Raw genomic sequence first — 23,804 nt, 5'->3', positions numbered from 1 at the left:
ACACACAGCAGGAGAACCAACTCCTGTAGTGTCCTCTGACCGCCACAGTTTGCTTCCACCTTGTCCTCTCCCCAGACTCCTGAAACTGCCTCTTTACAGTTTGTATAGTGCATAGGCCTGGCCAGGGGGAGCGGGGCCCAGATACACCATCTGGACTGACTCCAGAGCTGAAAGGCTCTCATGTTTTATGTGAAGAAAGTTAGATCCCAGCCAGGCGCAGTGGCACATGCCTGTAATCCCAGCACTTGGGGAGGCAGAGGCAGGCTGATCGCCAGGAGTTTGAGGCCAGCCTGGTCTACAAAGCAAGTCTAGGAGAGCCAAGGCTACACAGAGAGGCTACACAGAGAAACCCTGTCTCGAAAAAACAAACAAGAAAGGTGGCCCAATAGGAGGGTTTGCAGTGAGGTAGCTGCTGAGCCAGGAGAGCCAAGCACCGAAGCTTACAAGCCTCAGGTGGAACACATCCTCAGTGCCCTGGAGTAGGGCCCTGACCTCGCCTCCCTGCATGTAATGTTTGTCTGCACGTTCAGAGTAATTAACATGTTCATTTGTAGCACCATCTGCCATTGTTTTTTTTCCACCAATGGGTCTGTTTACCTGTTTATTGATCTTTTTGAGCACCACAGGGCTAGTACCATACTCGCTTAATTGCCACTGCTCTGTACACTGTGGCACCTAGGACATTACTCTCCCATCTGTGACTCAGGAAGTTCTACTAAACAGAAGTTGCAATTTCAATTAAATTTTTATTTCATTATGTCTTTAATGATGTTCAGCGAAGCTTAATAGTATTCTCCATCATTATAAATTTCTTTGAGATTAAATCCTTGTTAGCTGGTGGGCAGGAGTGTATTTTCTTGCTACCATATTTCTTTGTGGTCCCGGACTGTACCCAGGGATCCGTGTATGCTCTGCAGGAACTCTGGGCCCGAGAGACCACCTTCACACACCGCTGTGGCACCAATAGGGGCTTTATTGGTGGGACTTAGAACCGTGACAAACCCCAGCAAGCAGACTGTGAGGGCTTAGTACAAGTGCCGCGAGAGTAGAGATGATATGCCTCTGTGGGGACTGCTACCCGGGCACTTGGTCTCCTCTTAGTTGTTAGGGACAAGCTTGCAGGAAGACAGCTCAGCACTTCACGAACTGATGGGTGACCTCAAAGATCCCCACAGACTCCTGCGCCTTTTCATCATAGTCCGTCCAGTCCTAGGAGATAAGAAAGCAGACAGCTCTCAAGGCAGACAGGACAGTGTGGACAGTGGGGACCAGAAGTTCCAAAGCCCGATGCAGGCCCAACTCAGCTAGTCACGGACACAGGAGACCCTTAACAGAACAGACAACTCGGGTCTGAACTCCATCTCTTAGTCTGGTAACCAGCAAGTCATGCCACATCCTGGAGCCTCACGTGCAAGACAGGAGATGAAATGAAACACATGGAAACACACCTCGCACGGTAAGCAGCCTGAGGTGGGGCACAGAATGCCACCTTCTGCTGCTACAAGGAGCCGGGCAAACAGAGCCGGTCTGTCTTCAGAGATGTCCTAAGTCAGTCCACAGGCGATCACTGCGAACACTTCAGTGGCAGCCCGGGGAAACGGGGCTACCTTCTCCTAAGTGTCTGCTCACAAGAGTCTCATCAACTGGTAAAGCAAACATCGGTTTTATGGGTTTGTTTGAGAGTGGCTTATGTACCATGTCGCTCACAGCCGCCACCACTGTAAGTCAGGCCTGAAGGGAGCAGATCTACTGTGCACCTGCCGCGTCAGCCACACCTAGCCTTCCTGCCTGTACAAATATGGGACTTCCTGGTCATGCCGGAGGAACTGCGGTCGGCAGTGGAGCTTCTGGAGTACAGCTCACCAGTCAGCAGAGCTTCGGTGAGAATACCTCAGAGAGGCAAAGCCCCGGGTGACTGTGCCCAGAACGCACCTTGCTGCTGCAAGGCCTTATGACGCTTGGCACTATCGTGTCCTTGTACTTAGCATGGTCTGATTATTTCGTGGGAGCACTCCTCTCTGGGCAGTTTACCGGCAGTACATAATACGAGTATGATTTCCTCAGGACAACGGCATTTAAACAGATTAAGGGTTCAGCTGAACTTTCTGAGAATGGTTTAAAGACTGGGGCTTCTACTGAGGGATATAGAAAAGATAGTAATATCACTAGAAAATGCCCTTTTTCCAGCTGGATGTGCAACCTACTGTAGCTACAGAGAAGTCTTAGGCACTGCTGGCCCACGAGTCCTGCCTGTGAGAGACAGCCCAGTGATCAAAGAGAGCAATTATGTCCCCGTAACTATGGTCAGGTCTGAGTCTCCTGATCATGTACCTTAAGATCTAACTGCAGGCGTCTGGTGTGCACCTCGAGAAAACAGAGTGCTGAGAGAGCATAAATGACCCTACTGCAAGTGGAAAAGGAGGAGCGTAGATAGTTATGCAGGCCAGCCTGCAAGGTCTTGGAGAGTAAAGCGAGAACAAAAGCCTTCCACACTGTAAGTGCACACCATTGTCAGCCAGTACACGAAAGAGGACGGAAATATTGTTGAGCTGCGGGAACTTTATCAATAATGAAAGAATTATTGCTTTTAGGTAAGGGTGGAATTATGGGAGGAAAAATAGCAAGGGCAATGTTTAACCACATGTGGGCTTCTGAGATTTCCTTAAATTTGTGACTTCTGACTTCTTTCTGTGTAAAGACGTTTGTTCTGAGTAATATATAAGGGAAAAGAGAATAAACAAGAGCGAACAGGAGAAAATATGAGTTTGCTTCAACCATAGTATGTCTGTGTATGTCTTATTGTCGCCTCCACATTTCCTCCTTGAAACTCTGACCTGCTGGAGCTGGACTCCGGCAACCACCCTTCAGCCTTATACTTATGTCCATATGCAGAATCACCAACAAAAAGCACCAAAATGTGAAGCTAGCTCTCCACTGATAAGCGCTGTTCACCAAAAAGATAATTCCCACCGGGTACCACATAACACCTCGCAGGGTCCCCAGGTCTCACCTTTTCTTGCAGATTAATGTCAATGAAGACTGTCCCTGACTCCACACCTTCGGCAGCAAAGCCGGCCTGCAGGGGACAGAGAGGCAGCAGCAAGGTTAGGGGAAGAAAGGTGCCTGGCCCAGGGCTGGTCTTCCTAGCAAAGCCTTTAAGACAGCTCAGCTGCTCAAGTTACTCAGCACTGCTGTGGTGTCTCTAAACCACAGCCCCGCCTCACAAGACTGCCTTGTTTCTAGGAAGAGTGCTTACTGGCTTGCCCAGCTACTTTTCTTTTTTCTTTTCTCTTTTTCCTTTCGTTGAGACAGGGTCTTACAATGACGCTCTGGTTGTCCTGAAACTATGTAAGCCAGGTTGGTTTTGGGCTCAGAGATCCACCTGCCCCGCGCCCAGGTGCTGAGATTAAAGGGGCGTAGCCACATCCAGCCTTGGCTACTTTCCTGATACTTCCCAGACAGACACCAAGTATAGAGACAGGCAGGGTCTCCCGCCATCCTGTCTGATGCAGGAACTTGGACGCACTCCACTCCCCTTTCTGAACCTTAGCTTGTTGGAGGGTGGCGGGGCTTGGTGTTGCTTTGTTTGTTTTTGAGACAGGGTCTCTCTCATAGGCCTGGCTGTCCTGGAACTCACTAGGTAGACCAGGTTGTCTTTGAACTCAGAAATCTTCAGCCTCCTGAGTGCCGGGATCAAAGGTGGGCACCATGTCTGCCTCTGAACTTAGGTTTTGTCTGTCTGTTTTTGAGACAGGCTCTCATGGATCCCAGGCTGGCTTTAAACTCTGTGTGGCTGAGGATTTATAGTTTTTTGTTTTTTTCGCTTGTTTTTGTTTATGAAATTGGGATGCCAATACCAACTTTTCTAACTTAACTCTCAGATTTACTCTGAGGTAAAATGCATAAATAAAGGATGAGTACTGACTGTAAGAGTCAGACAGACCTGGGTTCAGATTACAGGCCTCTGCTTACTAACTATGGGACTCTGGCAAGCTGAAATTCCCTTGTCTAAATATTAAATTTCTCCACAGGGTTACAGGAAGGACGGAATGAGATAATGTGTAACGGTGACAGGCATGGACACAGCACACAGTAGGCATTTGATAAGTGACAATTACCATTCATAGAGTTCCTGCTTTGGGTTGTAGCTTAGTGCTGGAACACCGAAGGGAAAAGCAAATCCCTTTTTATAGTCTCTGTAAGAAGCAAAGTCCTGTCACTTCATTCCCACCCCAGAGTCCTCTTAAAATACATACCTGGGGCTGGAAGTCTACTGGTTCAAGGCCCCGACATTCAAACTCCACTATTGTCTTGAACTTCTCATTGTCTTCAGCCTAGAAAGGAAGTGTACTGAGGAGGCAGGCCCACTGGGCCCTCAGAGACACCATGCCCTCTTTTCTTCTTACCATGTGGGCCCTTACTGCACCTATGAACCTAGAACAGGACCCAGAACAACTCAGCCCTTTTAAAAAGAAGCCTGTTTTGGGCACTGCTCCCAACAGGACCTTCTGTAGACACAGATTCTTCGAAGAGTAAGGATCCTTGGGTCAGTTTTCCTGCATGTCAACAGAGCAGAGGAACCCTACAAATCTACTGTAAGAATCTGGGCCATGTGCAGAGAGCCAAACAAGGCCCTCACACCACATTCAATGAACGGTAAATGATCAGCACCAAGACGACAAGAATGTTAGGCTACAAAGGCCTCACACCATCCATATGGTCTCAGTAGGCATACCATGGCCTTTTGCTAACCATCCACTATGTGGTGAGGAGAAGGGCAGGGGTATGTGGAGAGGGCATCTCTTGGGATGTGGGTAGCTGGGGAATCCATGCCTACTTCACCCAGGGCCTCAGTGACTACTAAGCACCATGCCCCGACTTTCACTCCATTGTACTCTCAGGCATTCAGTGCATGGTGGACAAGAGTAGATGGAGCAAAGGAACAGCCAAGTTAAGTACATTAAAGAGTAAATAAGCACCAGAGCATGATGTCAAGTGCCCGATTCTCAGCATTCAGAAGGCTGAACCAGGAGTATGATGAGTCTGACCTAAGCCTGGGCTACCTAGAGTTAGCACATGGGACAAGGAGTGATGGCAGGCACTGGTGCAGCTACTCCTGAACCACCCCTCTCAGCCGCCATTTCACATTTAACCCTGCTATCCCTGTCACTTCGGCAGGGAACTTACGTTGTAAGACTTGATGGTGCTGCTCAAGATGTCTGAAATAGAACAAGGAAAAGTTGACTTGAATCTGTACCTAGGTTCCCCTTACGAGCCCGGAAAAAAAGAGCAGGCTGCACAGGTATCAGCATTCCACGCTTAGGTCCACCCCTGGACACATGAGACTGCTTCCCGTCAGCCTGGAAGAGCCTGGCAGGCACCGCCTGACCTACCAATGGAGTTTTCCCGTGCACACAGCTTGCATTTCTGGACCATGGAGGCACTGCCTCGGCCTCCTTTCACTGCCACACTGTCCTGATGGAAAGCAAACAGAATCTCTAGTCACATAACCGCTAGAAGTCAGGGTCCCAAAGAGATCTCACCCCACCACCTACTACCCAGTGGAACAGAGCAAGACCCACAGAAGTGAGTCACTTGCTGACAAGGAACAAGAAGGTTGGGGACATCTCACTGATGGAGCATGTTTAGGATGTACACAGGATTCGATCCCCCAAGCACACCAGGGGTGGGGGTGGGCAGAACCCTCCGGAGTCTTATTGATTCTGATGCCTCACACCCCAAAGATGCCTGCTGTGCCCAGTGCTGACCACATTGCTGCTTGCTCTCTCACCCCCCACCCCTGAAAATGTTCACAGGATAGAGAGAGGAAGGCCACTTTCTCCAAATCTCTACCCGGGAGTATATTGTTTATGAGGCAGGGACACTTGCCATCAGCCGGATATACTGCCACTTCTCTGAAATCTCACCACAGTTGCCACATTTCATCTTTGGGGAGAAGAAGAGTATTAGTTGAGCAACTAGCTTGGTTGAAAAGACACCAACCATGGGAAAAGTAAGTATGGTGTAAGGCAGGCTCATAAACCAATACCTCCTCCTCTTTATTTCTTTTAGATAGGATCTCATTATGTAGCCAAAGCTGTTTTTAACCCAGAGACCTTCCTGCTGCTGCTTCCAGAGTATTGGGATTATAAGTGAGTGCCACTATGCTGAATACCTATCTTCTAGGTGAGTCTTACGTCTTGCTACAACCAGCCCCAATGGGGACATAGCACCCTTATCTCCAGGCAAGGAACAAGTTGTTTCTGATGCTGTCACCCCTACCCTCCTCTAAAATCGGGGCCATTGAGCTTGAGGCCCCCAGCAACTCTGCCTAGCTAAGGACCTTTGTGCTTAGGGTCAAACATTCATCATTTTCTCTTTTCTGTCTCCTTCACTACCCGTGTTTCTTCAAGCCAAAGTTCATTCTTCAAATGAGGCCTGGAACCCGTGCTCCAAAACATATGGAAATAGGAGCTATGGGTGCAATGGTAGTGCGCTTGTCTAGTACTGGGAAGGGGAGGGGGATGGGGTAGAAATAAAAGTGATCAGTTAGGGCTTCCTGAAAGACAAGGCTTTGGCTGGGTACACGAGTCGCTGAGATAGGCTAGTAGAATAACGCAGAATCTCGGACAATGAGGAGCCTTACACCGTTTGGAACTTTACAGACCATCCGGACCGAGTACCTACTGGGTTTACTAGTACTGTGTGAGGACGAAGGGTGGGCAACCTTCACAGTAAGTAAAGCCAACAAATAAAACAAGGTGGGTGTATTCACCCACTGAGTAATCACAAGGTCTCTTCGTTTAACATTTGGCTCAGCGTGTGTTTACAAACCAAGAGCTGGAGAGATTACCCAGCAGGAAAGCGCTGGCGTGCGGCCCTAGATTCGGATATATCCCCAGAACTAAAGAGGAAAAAGAAAGAAACACGCCATCGTGTGAGGTGGCCGCGCTGTAATCCTAGCACAGGGAAGGTGAAGGCAACAAGACGGGAGTTTACAGTCCTCCTTCGCTTCATGAAGCGTGCAAAGCCATCCTAAACTAGGCGACGGCCACCGCCTCCCACGCTCCTTCCTTTCCCAGGAGGGGTCCGCCTTCCGCCGCACCTTCAGGTACCACCGGAAGTCCTCGCCCACTGGCCGAAGGTTGGTGACGTTCTCCAGCGTGGCTTTGAGCTGCAGCGCGATTTTCTGCGAAGAGGGCGGGGCAGGCTGGAGGCACGGCCGCGCCCCCCCCCCCTCGGCTCAAGCCGGCCTCCCGGGCCTCAGCGCGAGCCCACTCCCTTCGCTGCCCCCGGGCGTGAGCTCGCGACTCTCAGGTCCCGCCATCTCCGCCCCACTCGGCTTCCGGGCGGCCCGACGGCTAATCGTCCCCCCTTACCCCCATAGCTGCCCGGTCCACGTTAGGTCGCTGCGACAGCTGCTTTCCGGCTCGTCGTAAAAGGCTGGCGCCACCGCGCAGGCTCAAGTGGGGGGGGGGGGGGGCGGGAAGCGGGGCGGGCTGGGCTGGGGACGGGAACCTGCTGGGCACTGCTCATCTCGGTCGGTGCGCTGAACCCGTGGCATCGCTCATGCCGGAGACTCGACCTGGGCCATCACTAAGCAGGCAGGATAGTCCGGCTCGGAACCTCTGCCAGATCCCTCTAGGCCCTCGGTTCTCTTTCCGACTTGTTACCCTGTGGTCCCGAGGCTTCTCACATCGCGTGGAAGCCTCGAAGGCTTGGGTCACTCCATCTACGTGCTAGACCCTGATGCTGCGATCTTCCCCACAGGGCTGCCCAGTGTCCATGTCCTTCTCTTTGTCATATCGGCACCGCAGGAGCCGATCATGGGCGTCTACATTGGAAAACACGTCCCTCTTGACACCTTAGGACCTAGTTTTTCAAATTTTCTTTTTTGCCTGGTTGTGTGTATATGCACCACATGTGTGCACCTTCCGCCGAGGACAGAAGAGGGCACTAGATCCCCTGGTGACAAATGGTTGCTGTGAGCAACCAAGTGAATGCCAGGAACAGGATTGGGGTCCCTTGCAAGCACAGTAAGAGCTCTTAACCGCTAAGCCATCTCTCCACTTGTTCGTGTGACTTTTTTTTTTTTTTTTTTTTTTTTGACACCACCAGATAGCCCTCTCAATATCTCAGTCGTCTGGCAACCTGATACACCACAGACAAATGATGTCCCTAACTTGAAGCAGGCAGAGTGAAGTATGAAAAGTCTACATTTATTAAAGACCATCATTTATTGTTTATAAAAACTGCCCCAATATACAGAAAAAAAAATCCTAATTATGGTAACTAAACACTCCCACCCCCCCCTGTGTCCACAATATCCAATCTAGATTGGTTTAATCTTGAAGTGTAATCCAATAAGACTGAAGACTAAACACTTCAGGTCCTGGACAAGATAATAAAACACTCGTAAGCCTTCTGGATCCCTAAAATACAAAAGAAAACCACAATATTTAAGAGACGGAGAAAAACTGGTAAATACAAAAGATTAATAACCACAATTAATACAAAACTGTCCCTTATTACAGTGCTAATACCCTGAGGAATCACAAGACCATTAAGAAAGAAAAGGGTCACTTATTGAAAGATTATGAAGCATTGAAGCATGTTGTTTTTACTGTGGAAATACATAAAATGAAGGGGAAAAAATCATTTTCTAAAATATCCTGTCTCTTGTGCTTTAAAAAACTATATAGAGAGCTGGAAATCCAGGTCAGCGGTGGAGCACTTGCCTAACATACAAAGTTCTAGGCATGTTCAATTCCCTGAACTACCAACAAAATCCCACTCCCACCCCAGTATGGAGAGGGTTGAAATTTGTTTTGAGATGGGTCTTGTAATATAGACCAGGATGGCTCATTCAATCATGAGATTTCTGTGCTAAACCTCCCACGTACTTGTGCATTTTCTAATCCTACGGGTGAAAGACTAAAAAATTACACGTCGAGATATTAGCAATAGCTGGGCAAGAGAGCCACACATGCTTGTATTTCAGCGCTACAGAAGAGACAGGAGCTCACTCAAAGTTCAGGGCTGACCTGATCTGTGTAGCTAAGTTCCAGGCCAGCCAGGGCCATATGGTAAGATCCTTTCTAAAACCAAAGAGATGCTATCACTGGTTGTCTATTAAGGTTATGAAAGAACCTTCCCTTTCTGTTTTTCTGCACTTACTGTTTTTTCTACAATGACCATTGATAATACTTTCAGAATTGGAAAAAATAACTGGAAAGTAGTAAGCAGGACCAATAAGTCGAAGATTACTATGGTATCATTAGCTAAGAGCAGGGAGACTATCCAAAGACAGACAAATGTTCAACATTTACTGAATGTTGGCTATAACCCCAAATCCTCAAACCATGGGAACCAAAGAGCCTGCCAAGTTCTAAAAATTCTTTACAGCAAACAGATTCACATCGCATTTCACCAAGACTCAGATAGGCTGGTCTGAAGAGTCAACACTAAGAAAGCTGTTGACTCAGTGAACGTATTTGGCCTTATTTCATTTCTCTGCTAGCTGTTACTATGCCGTCCTCCATGTCACTGAGAAGGAATAACTGAATGAACCACCACAAGTAAAAGCAGCAGCCTTTGAAAATGCACTTGGTCTGAATTCATAAACTCTGTGTTTGTGGGCTCAGCCATGAGTGGAGGATATGGTTAGGTTTATGAAGTCTCCAACTGTCACATGTGTGTTTAGATGTTTTCTCTGGTCATTGTTTCCAAAATGACACATTACTACAGATATTTACACAATTTGGTTTTATAAATATGATTTAAAATATATGGGAAGTACACAGGTTCTATGCAAACATGACACTATTTTATATAAGAGAGCTGAACATTCAGAGATTCTGGTACTGAAATTCCTGGAACCAACCCTCCATAACGACTGTAACCTGGAGCACCTATGAATGAAGGACCACACTGCCCACTTCTGCCTTGTGTCTGCACAGTTTTCTATGCTGGGCCATTGGTTGACACTTTCTTTTTAATCTCCAGCAACAGACAAAACTGGATATAAATGTCATATATGCTTACTTGGATTGGTTGACATCAATAAGGGAACCAATTTTTGATGTTGTAAAAGAAATGTGTTCATCTCCAATGACGATTTCAAGCTCCTAAAAAAATTAAAAATAAAAAAAATCATCAAAGTCAGGCAGCACTGGTACACTCATCAAGCATACAGACAAGGGCTTACCCAAACTCTGGTCCTCATGCTTGCAATGAAAGCTTTTATCCACCAAGCCATCTCTCTAGCCTGTTTTCTTTGAAAATGTGCTGTGCGTATGTGTGATATATGCAGGCAGGCATGAATCTCACATATTTGTGGAGGTCAGAGGACAACTTGTGGGAGTTCTCTCCTTATACCTTTACGTGTGTCATAGTGATTGGATTCAAGCTACCAGCGGTGCAACAAGAGCCTCTACCCACTGATCTACCTTGCTGTTCCCCATTCCCATCCCATCTTTTAAAAGAAACACAAGTTAATGCCTATCTCGTACTGTATTCTCTGGCATCCCCTAGAACTGGTGTTCATTCCTTCCACTTGCTTTTTTAGATTTAGAGCATACTTTTTAAATAAATGGCTATACCACATGTGTATATATAACATAGACTTTTTTCATGCAATATTGTTTCTAAGATTTATCCATGTTGAGCTGCTCAACACTTAAAAGCTTTGAACACACCATTTCTCTACTAAAGCAGACATAAGTTCCCAAGTTTTGTTACTATAAATGATGTGGCAAGAATCTTCTATGTCTTGGGGCTGAGCTCACAGTTAAACATTTGTGCGAGTCCTGGGGCTGGGTTCCCAGACCCACCAGAAGTGTTTTATCCAAATGGCGCTCATGTGTCTTCACTGACACTTTATCCCTGCCAGCAGTGCATCAACTCTTCTTGTCCTTTTGAAGACCTGGTGGGACTTTTAAAAATGTGTTGTCCTAAATTTTGCAGGTTACAAATGCACCTGTAAACCTTTTTCATGTTTACTGGCCACTGTTTTTCTGAGTATAAAAACTATAAGCTTTGCAACATTCTGGCTCCTACACTATCTTTTTATTGGTTTATAGCTCTTTACATATTCTAGATAGAAACTCCTTGTAAGATTTATTTTCTAAATGTCTTCATCCAGAGGCTTTCTTCAGCTTTTACTTTGATGTCTTTCATCAAACAAGTTTCAAGTTTGTTTTAAATTTAATTTTATTTTTTAAATAAAGACAGGGTGTCTCTGTGTAGCCCTGGCTGTCCTAGAACTCGCTCTGTAGACCAAGCTTACCTTGGATTCACAGATATCCACCTGCCTCTGCCTCCTGAGTGCTGGGATTAAAGGTTTGTGCCACCGCTGCCCAACTAAATTTTAAGTTTGATGTCAGATTTATAAATCTTTTCCTTATCTTCTTTGTAAGAAGTACAGTCAATAAATAAAACGCTTACCTGCCGGCCTACTCGGTCAGGAGGGGGCCACAGGGCATCATCTTCTTTGGTGATTTCACTGTCATCAATAATTCTCTTTAATTCTTCCATCACACTTTTATGTACATAAGCCTGAGATCAAGTATAAAATATATGAGCCTATAGGGCCCATTCTCATTCAAACCACCATACTCCAACAACATTCTAACTCACAAAGTAACGGAGGATAAAAATGATTGCTCCTGAAGATGTTTCTGGCACCTCCAAAAGGAGGATCAGAATCGAACATACCCAAAACAATACCCAGCTCCCCTGCTACCTTTGGCACAGCTTGTTTCACATAAATTTCTCTGCTATGGTTGCAATGTTTGTATCCCTACAAATTAGGTTGAAACATAATCCCGTATGTGAGGAAAGTGAGAGGGATGGCCTTTAGTACAAGACTAGGCCATAGTCTTGTTTTGGGAAGCTACAGCAATGAGACACTAACGTAGAACACACTGGGTCCTCAACACACACCAAACCTGATGGGGTCTTGGAATTTACTGAGGTAAATTGATTCTTTATACATTACCCAGTGTCAGTTTTTGTTTGTTTTGTTTTGTTTTTCTGAGACAGGATTTCTCTATGTAGCTCTGGCTGCCCTGGAACTCGCTGTTCTTGAACTCACAAAGATCCACCTGCTCTGCTGGGTGCTAGGATGAAAGGGTGTGCCACCATGTCTGGCTTAGTCTCAGGCATTTTAATATAGAGGTATAAATGAACTGAGAGACTTTCCTCTGTGTATGACGTGGCCATGATTTCAGTGTCCTTCCCAACCCACTTCTGTGACTAATGCTTTGGTCCTCAGGGTGGTGCAATGGGAAGTGGTACAGACCCTGAAGAGGTGGGAATGAATGGTTGGTCATTAGATCACTGCAGCATTTCATCAGAAGGGCTGTGGGACCCTGTCTCTTCTTGTCTCACTCTCCTGATTTGAGTAGTCATTGCAAGGCTACACACATATTCCTACTATTGCAGTGATGTTTGGGTTCTGACCCTCCAGAATGATGAGCTAAATAATCTCTTGTTTTTGAGAAGGAGTCCCAAAATGGCTTCAAAATAGCTATGAACTTTAATTTCTAATCTTCCAGACCTCACCTCCAAAGTCCTGGGATTGGAGGCATGTATCCTGCCAATAATCCTTCAATAGCCTCTGTCAGATATATTGTTATAGTGATGAAAGACGACTAATATATGCTGCTTTTTTTTTTTCTTTTTTTCCCCCTGAGACAGGCTTTCTCTGTGTAACAGCTCTAGCTGTCCCAGAACTCACTTTGTAGACCAAACTGCTGACCTCAAACTCAGAGATCCAGTTGCCTCTGCCTCCCTAGTGCTAGGGTTAAAGGTGGGTGCCACCAACTGCCTGGCTCCACCCCATTTTTTAAGGAAAAGGTTTTATGTAGCTCAGACTGGCCCTGAACACTACACAGCTAAGGATGACTTTAAACTTCTCATCTTCTTGCTTCCATCTCCCCAGTGCTGAGATGACAGGCAGGCTACCATAACCCAGGGCCTCATGAAGACAAGCACTCTATCCACTGAGCCCCAGCCTAGTTATTTTTAGTTCCATAGCATGATTTTGAGGAACACACTGGCTCATGCAACAAACAGAAAGAGATATGATGCTGACTTGGTATAAAATTAACTACTAAATAATATGACCATATACTGACTGCATTTCCACCATTATCTCTTAGAAAAGTAACTTTGAACAAGCCTCAGATTTACTGGGCCATCATATTCTTATATGTAAATATGGCAGAATAGGCTGTCATATGGGCTTTTATAATCAGGACTAAAGAACATACATATATGTAAAGTTCCTAGTGCCATACCAGACATCAGCCTGCACTTAAAAGATTTCCCCTGTTCCCTTTCCCTTTCAGAAGCACTCTCAATGCTCTCTTCATAGTCTATGTATTAGGAACTATATCAAGCACTGTAAATATATTTAATTCTGTGATAGCACTTGGGAATCAAAGGTAGGTTTTATTATGCCTTGTTTTGCAGGTGAAAAATATAGAGCCCAAGTTCAGCCAGAGAACTTGTCTGAGGTCACATGGTCAGTATGGAGCATACTGAAGGTTCAAACCAAGACACAGACGTTTCAGTTCTAGCTATTGATTCAGCACTATTAAAGAAAAAGCAAACTAAAGACCTGAGAGATAATCTAGCTGTTTAGAAATAAGTGCTTGCTTCCCTACTCTTCATCTGCCATTACTATTGTAAGAGAAAGCATAAACGATGTAAAACAAAAGGCTAACTTGGAATGAAGGCAAGACCCATACCTCTTTCCTGATCATGACATCATTTTTGTAATTGCTGTTGTTAGCATATCGCAATTTTCCTGTGTGGGGAAAAGAAAAAGGAAAAAAAAATGAATGCGGTGTACAACAAAACATGAACACAGCATCATTAGCCTACTGAGAATATCAGCTTTGTCTAAATAGATCCAAGTTTGCAACCCATTTCACAGCTGCGACACTAGTCCTTTGGTGCTTCACTTTAAACTATTAAACAACCAAAGATGCACCTGACACCAAACTAGAGTTCAGGCAAAAGGCTACTATGTGGCAAAAGAACACAGCTGGACCTTTTGTGATAGCTTTTCTGCAAGTTAAAGTCCTCAGTGGTAAACAGGAATTTCAATTGCTATCTTAGGAGCACAGACAGCATGCTGATGCTCAACTGGGTTGTAAAGTATTCTGAAAACTAAGGAAGATGCCTACACACACACACACCCATGTGGTCTCGTGTTGATCTAGTTCAGCATTTTTAAAGTGGACACATTTGATTCCTAAGGCCCTCTGTGTAAGTGTACAGCTATCATGGTACTTTGTGAGGATGAAGATGATTAAACACAAAAAACAAAAGGAAAAGAAAACTGGGCATGGTGGCACATGCCTTCAACGAGCAGGGAGAGGCAGGTTAATCTCTGTGAGTCTGGCCTGCATCGCAATTTTGGGGCAGAGTCTGTATACCTTTAATCCCAGCACTTCCAGGACCCATGGAGAAACCCTCTCGAAAAAACAAAAACCAAACCAAGCCACCACCACCCCCCCCCAACACACACACCCTGTGTATTAGGCGTTGTGGCAGAAAGATACAGGAAACTTTGGAGAGAGGCACCTAATTTAGGCTGAAGATCTGGGCTGTTCCATGCATCAAGACCCTGGGTGGTGGGTGGGGTATGAGGAAAGTACAGTAAAATGTAGGTGTGGGTTAAGGGGCCAAGAAAGGACAGGCTGGTGTTTTGGACAGAATTCACAGTGAAGAGACTGAAAACTAAAAAGTGCTTGAGATGTTGCAGGCTGAAACAACGTAGTTGAATCCTAAGGGTGTGGGAAGAGTACTGCAGTGTTGTGGCTGAAAAGGCAGGCAGGAACTCAGCTTGCTGTATAGCATTGCAGGGATGTGAATTTTGTCAGGAAGGTAGAGGGAAGCTACTGAGCATATTAGAGACCCGGAGTAATGTTAGGTAGATATATAGTAATAGCTATCTAAAACGATACATAGTAATGCTACATGGACCTGTTGCTACATTTTCTTGTCCAACATACAGAGAATGAACTGAACAGGAAAAGATTTGAGTCAGAGAACTGTCTTTACTGCTCACCACACTGTAACTGTCCCAAAATATTATCAATCAGATTAAGTCCAAACTGCCTCCAACAGAATGCTATTGTCCTAGTCCCAACTACCATCTTTGCGGACCACCATCATTCACGTCTTCTCTGTGTCTAAGAGCCAGGATACTTTCTAAAGGGCAGACCGCATCTTTTCTCTTTAAAAGTTTTAAATTGTTCCCTGCTGCAGCTATTCATGGCCTATAAACACCTACACAGCGAGGCTCCTTCCTAACATTGTTTCCTACTACTGTCCTCAGTCACGCCAATGGCCAACTGAAATATGCCTGGTTCTTCTGTCCTATGGCCTTGACACTTGCTACTCATAGAATGCTTTTCTTCCTGAACCTCAAAAATTGCTTCCTTTCCAATTACTTAATTCAAATTAACCCACCCTTCAGAGCGCTCTCTAAATGTGACCCTATAATCCGATCACTCGTCGCTACAGGACATCACTGTTTCTTCCAGCACTGAAACAACATGTTCCACGAGAGGGGATATTTATCTTCGTTGCTCTTCTGTCCCCAGAGTGGATCACGGCCCGGTGTTGAAATGTAAACAGCCTGGCTTCTTAAAAAGTTACCTAGAAGCCCCAGCGTGTGACCAGAAAGAAGCAGTCCCTTCCCTCCCTTCGCCACACCGCGGCTGCTCCTCCGCCCTCGCCCAGGTCCGTCCCGCTCCCGGAGGCGGGAGGCCGCTCTTACCGTCAGGTCGGAACTCAAACTCCAGGAACTCATGACCGAACTTGCCTTTGTGACCTACGTAGTAACGCAGGTAAAAGTCACTCTCCATGGCTCGCAAGGGACAATCAAGACCGAACTTAGGGAACGGATCACACTGCCACGGTCTGTACTCGACAATGACGTCTGGCGGCGCACGGAAGTGACGTCAAGTCACAGCGACGGCAACAGCGCTTCGCTCTCCGGGGGCGGGAACAAGATCGCCACGCCCCTTCGCCGGAAGTTAAGGTTCTGCAAGGGTCTTGGCTCCTAATACTGCGTCTGGAGAGCTTGGCCTATGGCTTTTAGGTCCAGCACCGCGTTAGAATCAGTCCCGTCAGCCTCAGCCTCAGTTTAAAGACCAAGTGAGTCGAACGAGGCTGTTCACGCTCTGAACGCAGAGCGTGGGTCTCCACAGTATGACGGGGCAAAACGATTCGCCCGGCTATGATCTGGAACTTGGGACCCTCTGTGCTCCCACTCATGAACAAGTTGCCTTTCGTCTCTCCTGTCTTCCAGGCTCACTGACGTCTCGGTGTTGTGGGTGGACGTTTAAATGGATGTTGGGTTCCCACTCCTAACCACCGTATTTAGCTGTGATTCTCAGCCCTAGCTGTATGCTGATGGAATCCAGTTGTGTGAAGCTTCGAAAGCTCTGAGTTTAAACCCAGCCTGGTCTACGCAGAGCGAGTCCCAGGCCAGCCAGGGGTCACGGGTTTGAGACCAACGGCTGCATACGAAGATCTGTCTCAAAAAAATCGTCTTTTAAGAAAACTGTTTTAAACGACTCCTTCCCCACTCCACAGTGTTGCCAGGAACTTGCCTGTACTTAGCCAACATCCCACTCTGCCACTTACTTCACTTTACCTAGAAGGAACATAACTGGTCCTAGGCTAGCCAGGACCACAGAGTGAGATCCTCTTATGAAAAATTAGATGAGTCAAATTGAGGATCACTACCCACGAGGTTTGTTTTCAAGAGCCGAAGTTGACCACTGTGAAGGTTTTTCTGGCTGAGGGAATTTTAAGATTGAGTGGGTAAAAAAGTTCTAATTATAGGTTAACACATCTTTACCAGATGAGCCATCTCACCACTGGCTCCCCTGCCACTGGCTTTTGTTTATTGTTTTTTGAGACAGAGTCTCACTGTGTATCCCCAGCTGGCGGGGAACTATGTAGGCCAGGCTGGACTTGAGTACAAATACCTGCCTGCCTTTGCCTCTGGAGTGCTAGTATTAAAAGGTATGTGCCACCGCCATGCCCAGCCCCACCGCATTTTAGAAAGATCACTTTGGCTGTCGTGTAAGCTAGACTGTAAAACGGAAAGGCCAGAAGTTTAATACATCGAGATAGGTAGTTGTTAAATCCATGAGGGTAGCAATATGACGATGACCCATGTACAGGTGGTTGTTGAGGAATATTAATACAGAAACATGGCTAGACACAGAGGCAAGAACCTCTTTGAGTTCAAGGCCCCCCTGGTAGAGTACACTTCAGGTAAAGAAAAGCTTAGGTCCAGGCCTGGTGGTACATGCCTTTAGTCCCAGCACTCAGACATGCAGATCTCTTGAGTTCAGTCAGGAAGTTTGGTTGAGTCAGGGAGTTGAGCAGTAGTACAGTGGAGCTGAGTTCATGGCAATTCAGTTCGTGGAATTTAGAGGCAGTTTTTACCAGGAGTTTTACAGAGAGAGGATGAAGGGAGAAAAGGCTAGACACAGGTGAAGAAAGAATGAGCCAAAGAATGAAGAGCCAGAAGATTAAAACACATTGTTAGTTTGAGGTCAAGAAGAGCAATTCAGTGAGAGACTGAGAGAAGCCAGATTAAATCAGCCACCTTGGAGAGGAGTTTGAGACAAAACAGCTGAGTTGAACCAGGCAGCAAGCAAGAGTTCAGAAAGAACTAGAAGGAGTGAGCTTATTTAGCAGTAAGCCTCAGAGGCTGAAAACATTCTAGACCTAGGTTAGATTGTACAGAGGCTAGAAGGTTCCAGGACGAGGCCTGGGTTTGCAGACAAAGGCAGTGAGCCTCCAAGACAACAGTTACTTCAGCTGAATAAAAGTTACTTGAACAGGTAGTGACAATGCAAATTGAGAAATGGGCGGATTTGAAATGCAAAACCTTAACAGAAAGGGTAGGCAGAGGGGTGTAAGCTGTGGCCAGAGCTGTAAGGAGAAACCCAGGAATATGTGTTGTTGATGCCACCGTAAGAGCATTTCAAAATGAGTGGCCTAGTGGTAAATACTGCTCCAAGGTCAAGGAAGAAAAGGACTGAAGGTGTCTACAAGATTTTGAATGAGGGAGGCCCTAGGTGACCTTGGCAAGAGTCACCGCAGTAGCCCGGAAACACTGGGCAGCAAAGTGAACACAGATCACAATGGAAACGTGGAGCTGTCTAACCCAGACAGAGACGACAGGTTGCTTCCTGGAAGAGGTATTACCTAAATTGAGTACTTAAGGTGGAGGGGACTTGTGCAAAAACATTTGGTATTCACTAGGGAGTCAATTAGTGATAGTTCCCACCTTTGCCCCCATCAAAGCACCACAATGAAACAAAACAGATTTTAGAAAATGAATTTAATCTCTCTAGAAACAGCGTACTGATTTTACAAATGTCCACATTTGGTTCTCAGTTCACCAAGGTGATGTCACTACAGCTAGTGAAATAAATGGAGCCCACCTCCTTCAGTCTCTCCACCTCTGGAAGACTAGACTGCTGAGGCACTGAGCACAGGAGCTAACGGAACTCAGAATGACAGGACAAGAACAGAAATGGTTAGTGACCCAACATTTAACATGCCCTATTATTACATCAAATACGGTAATTTGGAGGGTTGGGCAACAAATAAGAAAATCCATTTGGATAGTGTGAGTTTGCAAACCAGTACCTTACCCTCACGTTAACAGCTTATATAGAACAAAATGCTATTTTAAAAGCCTGTGGTTTGTACAGTCTTCTCTTGTAGTTTTTGTAAAAAAAAGTATCAAAACCTTGTCTTTAAATATATATGTATATACTTATACAGGTAGCTTTTTTTAAAATTAGTTTTTTTGTTTGTTTGTTTTTTACAGCACAAAATGTTTGCAAATGCAGTTCCTGCTGATTCTTAAGATGTGCACAAGGTGTGTGGCCTGAATGAAGCTTCCTTCAATCAACTAAAAAAGTGAAGCTGTACTTTCCTCCACCTTCTAAATTCATATGCTGAAAACTCCCAAATACCCTAAAAATGTAGTGTAAGGGGACGGACACTCTTATCTTCATGCATTTATGGGGAAGGAAATGACATACTTTGAAACGGCTAACTTCCTGATGTTTGGTGAAATGGCGAGCATGGTGGGATGGGAGTGGCTTTGTAGTCCTACGGGATTAGAATTTTTCTCCCCCACCCAATAGCACCCGACTGTACTGTGACAAGGGTACCCTCTCCAGGTTCTGTATCTTGTTTTCTCTCACAGGCAAGAAAATCTAAAAGGTGCCCGCAACGTGGCATGCTTCTGTTGAAAAATCCCACTGCCCTGACTTTAGTTGTCACCAACCACATCAAAATCTCTGACTCAGACCAATGAAGAGCAGTCAGCATTTCTCCATGGACTAATATCAGGCCTGGAAAGTGCTGGCGGTGAGTGCTCTGTGATGCCCTGCACCCAGTAAACGGCCAAAGAAATGTCTGCTGAACTGAATCATTTTATAAAGTGCCTATGCCGAGCTTGTCTTTCCATCCGGTCTGACTTCCTGCCAATTCTCCTTGAGGTCTTTACTCCAGGTGTAATGAACTATGTGTTGTTCCCTAGAGCCCTGCTGCTGAGTCACGCCTCAGTGCCAGCTCAGTGTCTCTGCCGGAAGCAGCCTCAACACCACCTTTTTTTTTTTTTTTTTAAAGACTTGGCTTCAGGTCACTTCTATGAAGACCCTATTTTTCATCTTTTCAGGTAAAATGGCCAGGGAGTAGTCTAAGTGAAATTTCCTTTCTTCCTTTATTTATTTATTTATTTATTTTTGTATCCACATGTATCTTCTGCTGTGGGCTCTGAGAGGGTAAAACAATAACCGAGCTTTGACGCTGGCAATGCCGAGCACACAACACCGAGAGGATGGTTTTAGAGAGTAAGTATGCTGCCAACACGTAAGGATAGCAGAACGGCTCAATAGTAACTGCCGTCAGTTTAAATCCCATCTCATCATTTTTACTCCCTGAAGTCAGAAGCCTTTTCAATCTCCGTGCACACACATTCTGAAGAGTAAACAAAGGGTTAGTTTCTTCTTTCTGGAAGGCCGTTTCTGTTAGTGTCTTCCTCAGTTCATTGGACAGGTAGCCATGGGAGAGGAAGCAGGCTTGAGGGAGCAGGGCTGTCAAGGCAGCCCAAAGTTGTCTTCTGGAGAAGGGAGAACTGGGCTGGCTTCTTTTTAATAAGCCGTTTGATGAACTGTCTGCTCTCTTGATTATCACTAAGCATCCTCCCGGCTCTTACTGGCTGTGGATACATGTGCACAGGGGAAAAAGGCAACAGAAAATTGGAATCACACCTCAAAATGAGGCTCAAACATTTGTGAGGAGGGGAGGAAGTGGGTCTGCCTCCTTCGACTGCTTCTACTGGACTGCTGTCCTATATTTGTCAGGCTGCTTCTGTGGTCTCCACTTTCAGGCTGCAGTTGCAGTAAGTTCAGGAAACACGCTGCTTCTACGTTGTGAATTTAATCTTTTTTTTTTTTTTTTTTTTGAAATACCAGACTGCATGTTTCAACTTTATTTTGAAGGCTAGGATCTGCCTAAAAGTTCACACACTATGCATATTATGAAATAACTTGTTATTTCTGTTTTTTTGGAGGCAGATTAAAGAAAAAAAAAAAAAAACCCTGCTTGTTCTCTGTAAATTTTGACGTTTCAACCATTTTCCTTCTGTCAAAATTTTCCTCTCCATTCTTGAATGAACAGTGGTAAGTAAGCGCCATAGCAGTTGGCCACCTGTTCTTGAGACTGTTTGGAATGGGTCAGAGGTCAGCTGCATTTCTTCAGTGAATATCCAGGACCATCAACATATGCATACCAGAAATGTTGTCAGACATAATGGCCAAGCTTAGAACACAGCCATTTTTTTTTAAATTAGGAAAACATGAGTGACATAGAGCAAGCTCCTAGGAACAGGATAACAGACTTCCAGCCTGAAAATTCAGAGGGTTTCAAGCTGGTGAGACATTGAAGCTCCCTTGATTTGGGGGAAGCTGGAGCAAGGGAACAGGGAGGCATTTTCTTAAGTGTCAAGTTCCAGGTATGTGAAAGTTAGACATTAATCTGCTGTCACTCAGTGGTCACTTAGCTGGAGTGAACTGGCAGGACAGGAGAGTCACGGAAAGACCATACTTTGGAAGAGAAAGCTAGTGGGGGACTGAATTCCTTCTGGGACTATGGGATTATGCTTCTAAGAGTGGATTCCATAGAAAGAAAATGGCATTTCTCCACACAAACCCCCTAAGGCTCAGAAAAAGTACAGGTGGTGTTCATAACGAAGAAAAATCTATGTAAACACCCATAATTTTTCCTTTTATTTATAAATCAGGAAAACAAATCTTTGTGTGGACACATGCCCAGTATGCTATGGTATTTCCCCAAAATAGAACTTTGGATGTGGCCACCATTAGTTTATCCATGTGAGCATATGGTAGTAAGAGACGTGCTTATTACTTTAAGGTGTCTCCCCTCCTCAAGAAAATGGTAGGAAGGATGGGGATGGAGAAACAGATGGAGTCAACCCTGTTCCAAAATCTCTGTCCTCATGCGCAGCGATCCAGAGGTTCATTGCCGAGCCAGTCCTTACAGTAAACTTGGGAATCGTAGAAATGTCCCCACTTAGCTCTAGAGCAGTGGTTCTCGGGCTTCCTGTCGCTGCGACCCGCTAATACAGTTCCTCATGCTGTGGTGCCCCCCAACCATAACATTATTTTTGTTTCTACTTCAAAACTGTGACTTGGTACTGTTACGAATCATAATGTAAATATCCGTGTTTTCCTCTGTGAAAGGGCCTTTTGACCCACAGAGGGGGCACGACCCACCTGCTGAGGACCACTGTTCTAGAGGAATCTGTGTCCTCACTAAGCTGAAGGACTCACTGAGCTCTGCTCTCTTGAGCTCATGAGAGCTTGTGGCACTGTGTAGTATCTGTACACTAACCTAAGCCACAGAACAGAAAGCCCAGGTGGGTATCATGATAGCCACGAGGAGTGAAAAAGCTTTTTCTGGCTCCCCCGGGCCTCAGTAGTAGCCAGAGGTGAAAAGAGCTATGTTTCCCACCACATGTCTGCACAAACCGGGGCATCGTATTTTCTGAGCAAGGTTTCTGAAGGTGTGTCTGAAAAGTAGATACCCCTTCTTGTGGACTGTTTTTTTTTAAAAATCTTGTTTTTATGTATTTGAACAATAGTCTTAAGCGTGCCTCTTCTCTACAGATTCTTTTTCTCTCATACAAACATACACACATAAACACAGAGTCTGTGCAGTGGGCCAATCATACCAAAAATAAATACTCTCACTTCTCTACATTATTTATAGAGCTAACCTTACTTTTAAGATATGTTAATAAATAATCTAAAAGGGAAGGGAATTGCCATGTTCTTTCTTTTTATACTTATGTTGATGGATAGCCACAAAGCATAATTTTATTTACAAAAGAAACCAAGCTCCTCAAACCTAAAAAAGCCCTCAAATCAAACCTCCTCTGTAAATATAGTATTCAACTGATGAGTCAAGTTTGTACCATCGGCCCCCGTTTGGTTATGTACATCATGTTAGTCACTCAGCAGTAGCTGTCCCATGAACTCCTCATGGGTAGTGCAACCAGTTAAAAAGTGTATAAAACATTATACATATAAAAACTTCCACATCCTTTGGATGTCTGCAGTTCATCATAACTTTGTGGTTACCTTTCCGCAACATAAATTTAAAAAAAGTCACACACACACACACACACACACACACACACACACACTCACTCACACAGACCCACACGTAGAAATGGCACTCATCCAGTCACACGTCATCCAGAGAGAGTAGTGCATAGGACTGAACTCCATGAGGCACGAAGTGGGCGGTCCCATCCTCAGGGCAGTCCGTCGTCTTCAAGACTTAATGCCACTCGCTGGGGAAAGAGACCAGAGAAATATTCATTAGACCTCTAAGGCCGTCTTTACTGAATATCAGCAAAAGTACCAGACATACTATTACTTTACAGACGTTAGCTCACATAGCCTCCAAACTGCCCACGACAAGATTTACCTTACTTATTTTAGAGATGAGAAAACTGAGGCTCAGTGACACCACTCGGGGTCACGCAGAAAATGGCTGAACTAAAGCTTGACCGCCACATCTGTGCAGATGTAGAAGTGTGGCTTTCCCTCCCCATTCTGTTCTGTCCTTTCAGAGAGAAGGGCAGCCAAGGTCTAAACTTTGGTTCCTTATAGTTTGAGTTGGGTGAACTTACAGAGGGCTAACTCTTTAAGTTCAAACGTTAAATCCTGGGCTCTCAGCCCCTGACTCCAGGATAGAAATCTGTTAGCTGGGTCCCATGCTGTACCCCTCTTAACCAAAAAAGAACACTGGAGAGCAATGCGAGCAGTTCCATTCAGTTACTGGATGCTCAGCTCTCCTCGGCCTCCAATGGCTAACCAATGGCTCTGTTCCCGTAAGGCTTAAAATTCTTTCCTGTACTAATGTGATTTATATCTTCTAATGTTCCTGGTTTTGTATTAGTCACAGAGTTCTGGACAGGAAAACTCCAAAGCTTTTTTTTTTTTTTTTGAATAAATAAATCCCTTTTCTAGGATACGTTCGTTTAGTAGTGTATCCTGACAAAACCTTGTCTGCTACTTTCCCTATTTCCTGGACACCTTCCTTGGTTTCATTACCTTTTTAAAAGCTGTATGACTTGGGGAAAGCCTCATTTCACTTTCCTAAGTCTTAGTTTCCTCAGCTGTCACTCAGACTAGAGCTGCTTAACAGCATTG

The 23,804-nt window shown here is 45.4% G+C and overlaps 3 protein-coding genes across 13 annotated transcripts in view; all 3 read right to left on the bottom strand.

Annotated features, from left to right (window-relative positions):
* Positions 1 to 953: 953 nt before the first annotated feature.
* Positions 954 to 7,424, bottom strand: Czib (CXXC motif containing zinc binding protein). The gene is made up of 8 exons (XM_055629051.1): positions 7,380 to 7,424; positions 7,106 to 7,189; positions 5,890 to 5,946; positions 5,394 to 5,475; positions 5,188 to 5,219; positions 4,257 to 4,334; positions 3,011 to 3,076; positions 954 to 1,209 (listed from the first exon to the last, which is right to left on the bottom strand). The coding sequence occupies exons 1-8, from the start codon at positions 7,383 to 7,385 to the stop codon at positions 1,132 to 1,134; spliced, it is 483 nt and encodes a 160-aa protein (XP_055485026.1). The 5' UTR covers positions 7,386 to 7,424; the 3' UTR covers positions 954 to 1,131.
* Positions 7,425 to 8,198: 774 nt separating this feature from the next.
* On the bottom strand, positions 8,199 to 15,967 carry Magoh (mago homolog, exon junction complex subunit). The gene is made up of 5 exons (XM_055628962.1): positions 15,797 to 15,967; positions 13,755 to 13,813; positions 11,446 to 11,556; positions 10,045 to 10,127; positions 8,199 to 8,432 (listed from the first exon to the last, which is right to left on the bottom strand). Exons 1-5 carry the CDS (start codon positions 15,882 to 15,884, stop codon positions 8,333 to 8,335), a joined length of 441 nt encoding a protein of 146 aa, XP_055484937.1. The 5' UTR covers positions 15,885 to 15,967; the 3' UTR covers positions 8,199 to 8,332.
* A 2,401-nt stretch (positions 15,968 to 18,368) lies between these two features.
* Lrp8 (LDL receptor related protein 8) overlaps positions 18,369 to 23,804 on the bottom strand; it is a 73,683-nt gene continuing 68,247 nt past the window's right edge. For all 11 annotated transcript variants that reach the window (XM_055628814.1, XM_055628818.1, XM_055628815.1 and 8 more), the window contains one exon: positions 18,369 to 22,939. In XM_055628814.1, coding sequence (XP_055484789.1) covers positions 22,901 to 22,939 — 39 coding nt within the window. In that variant the 3' untranslated portion in view covers positions 18,369 to 22,900. The remainder of the gene's footprint in view (positions 22,940 to 23,804) is intronic.

This window comes from Psammomys obesus, unplaced genomic scaffold (assembly GCF_907164565.1).
Source record: "Psammomys obesus unplaced genomic scaffold, mPsaObe1.curated_primary_1811, whole genome shotgun sequence".
In the NCBI taxonomy this organism is placed as follows: domain Eukaryota; kingdom Metazoa; phylum Chordata; class Mammalia; order Rodentia; family Muridae; genus Psammomys; species Psammomys obesus.
Note: the sequence above shows the minus strand (reverse complement) of the source record. Positions and strands in the feature narration are given on the sequence as shown.

What these genes read in the sequence shown, in the direction of transcription:
- Magoh (XM_055628962.1), bottom strand. Translation starts at nt 15,884, where the DNA reads ATGGAGAGTGACTTTTACCTGCGTTACTACGTAGGTCACAAAGGCAAG. An exon ending in GTTTGAGTTCCGACCTGACG is followed by an intron (nt 13,814 to 15,796) that starts GTAAGAGCGGCC and finishes TTCCCCACACAG; the next exon opens with GAAAATTGCGATATGCTAAC. An exon ending in ATTGATGTCAACCAATCCAA is followed by an intron (nt 8,433 to 10,044) that starts GTAAGCATATAT and finishes TTTGTATTTTAG; the next exon opens with GGATCCAGAAGGCTTACGAG.
- Czib (XM_055629051.1), bottom strand. An exon ending in GCACCATCAAGTCTTACAAC is followed by an intron (nt 4,335 to 5,187) that starts GTAAGTTCCCTG and finishes CTTCCTTTCTAG; the next exon opens with GCTGAAGACAATGAGAAGTT. An exon ending in ACATTAATCTGCAAGAAAAG is followed by an intron (nt 1,210 to 3,010) that starts GTGAGACCTGGG and finishes CTTATCTCCTAG; the next exon opens with GACTGGACGGACTATGATGA.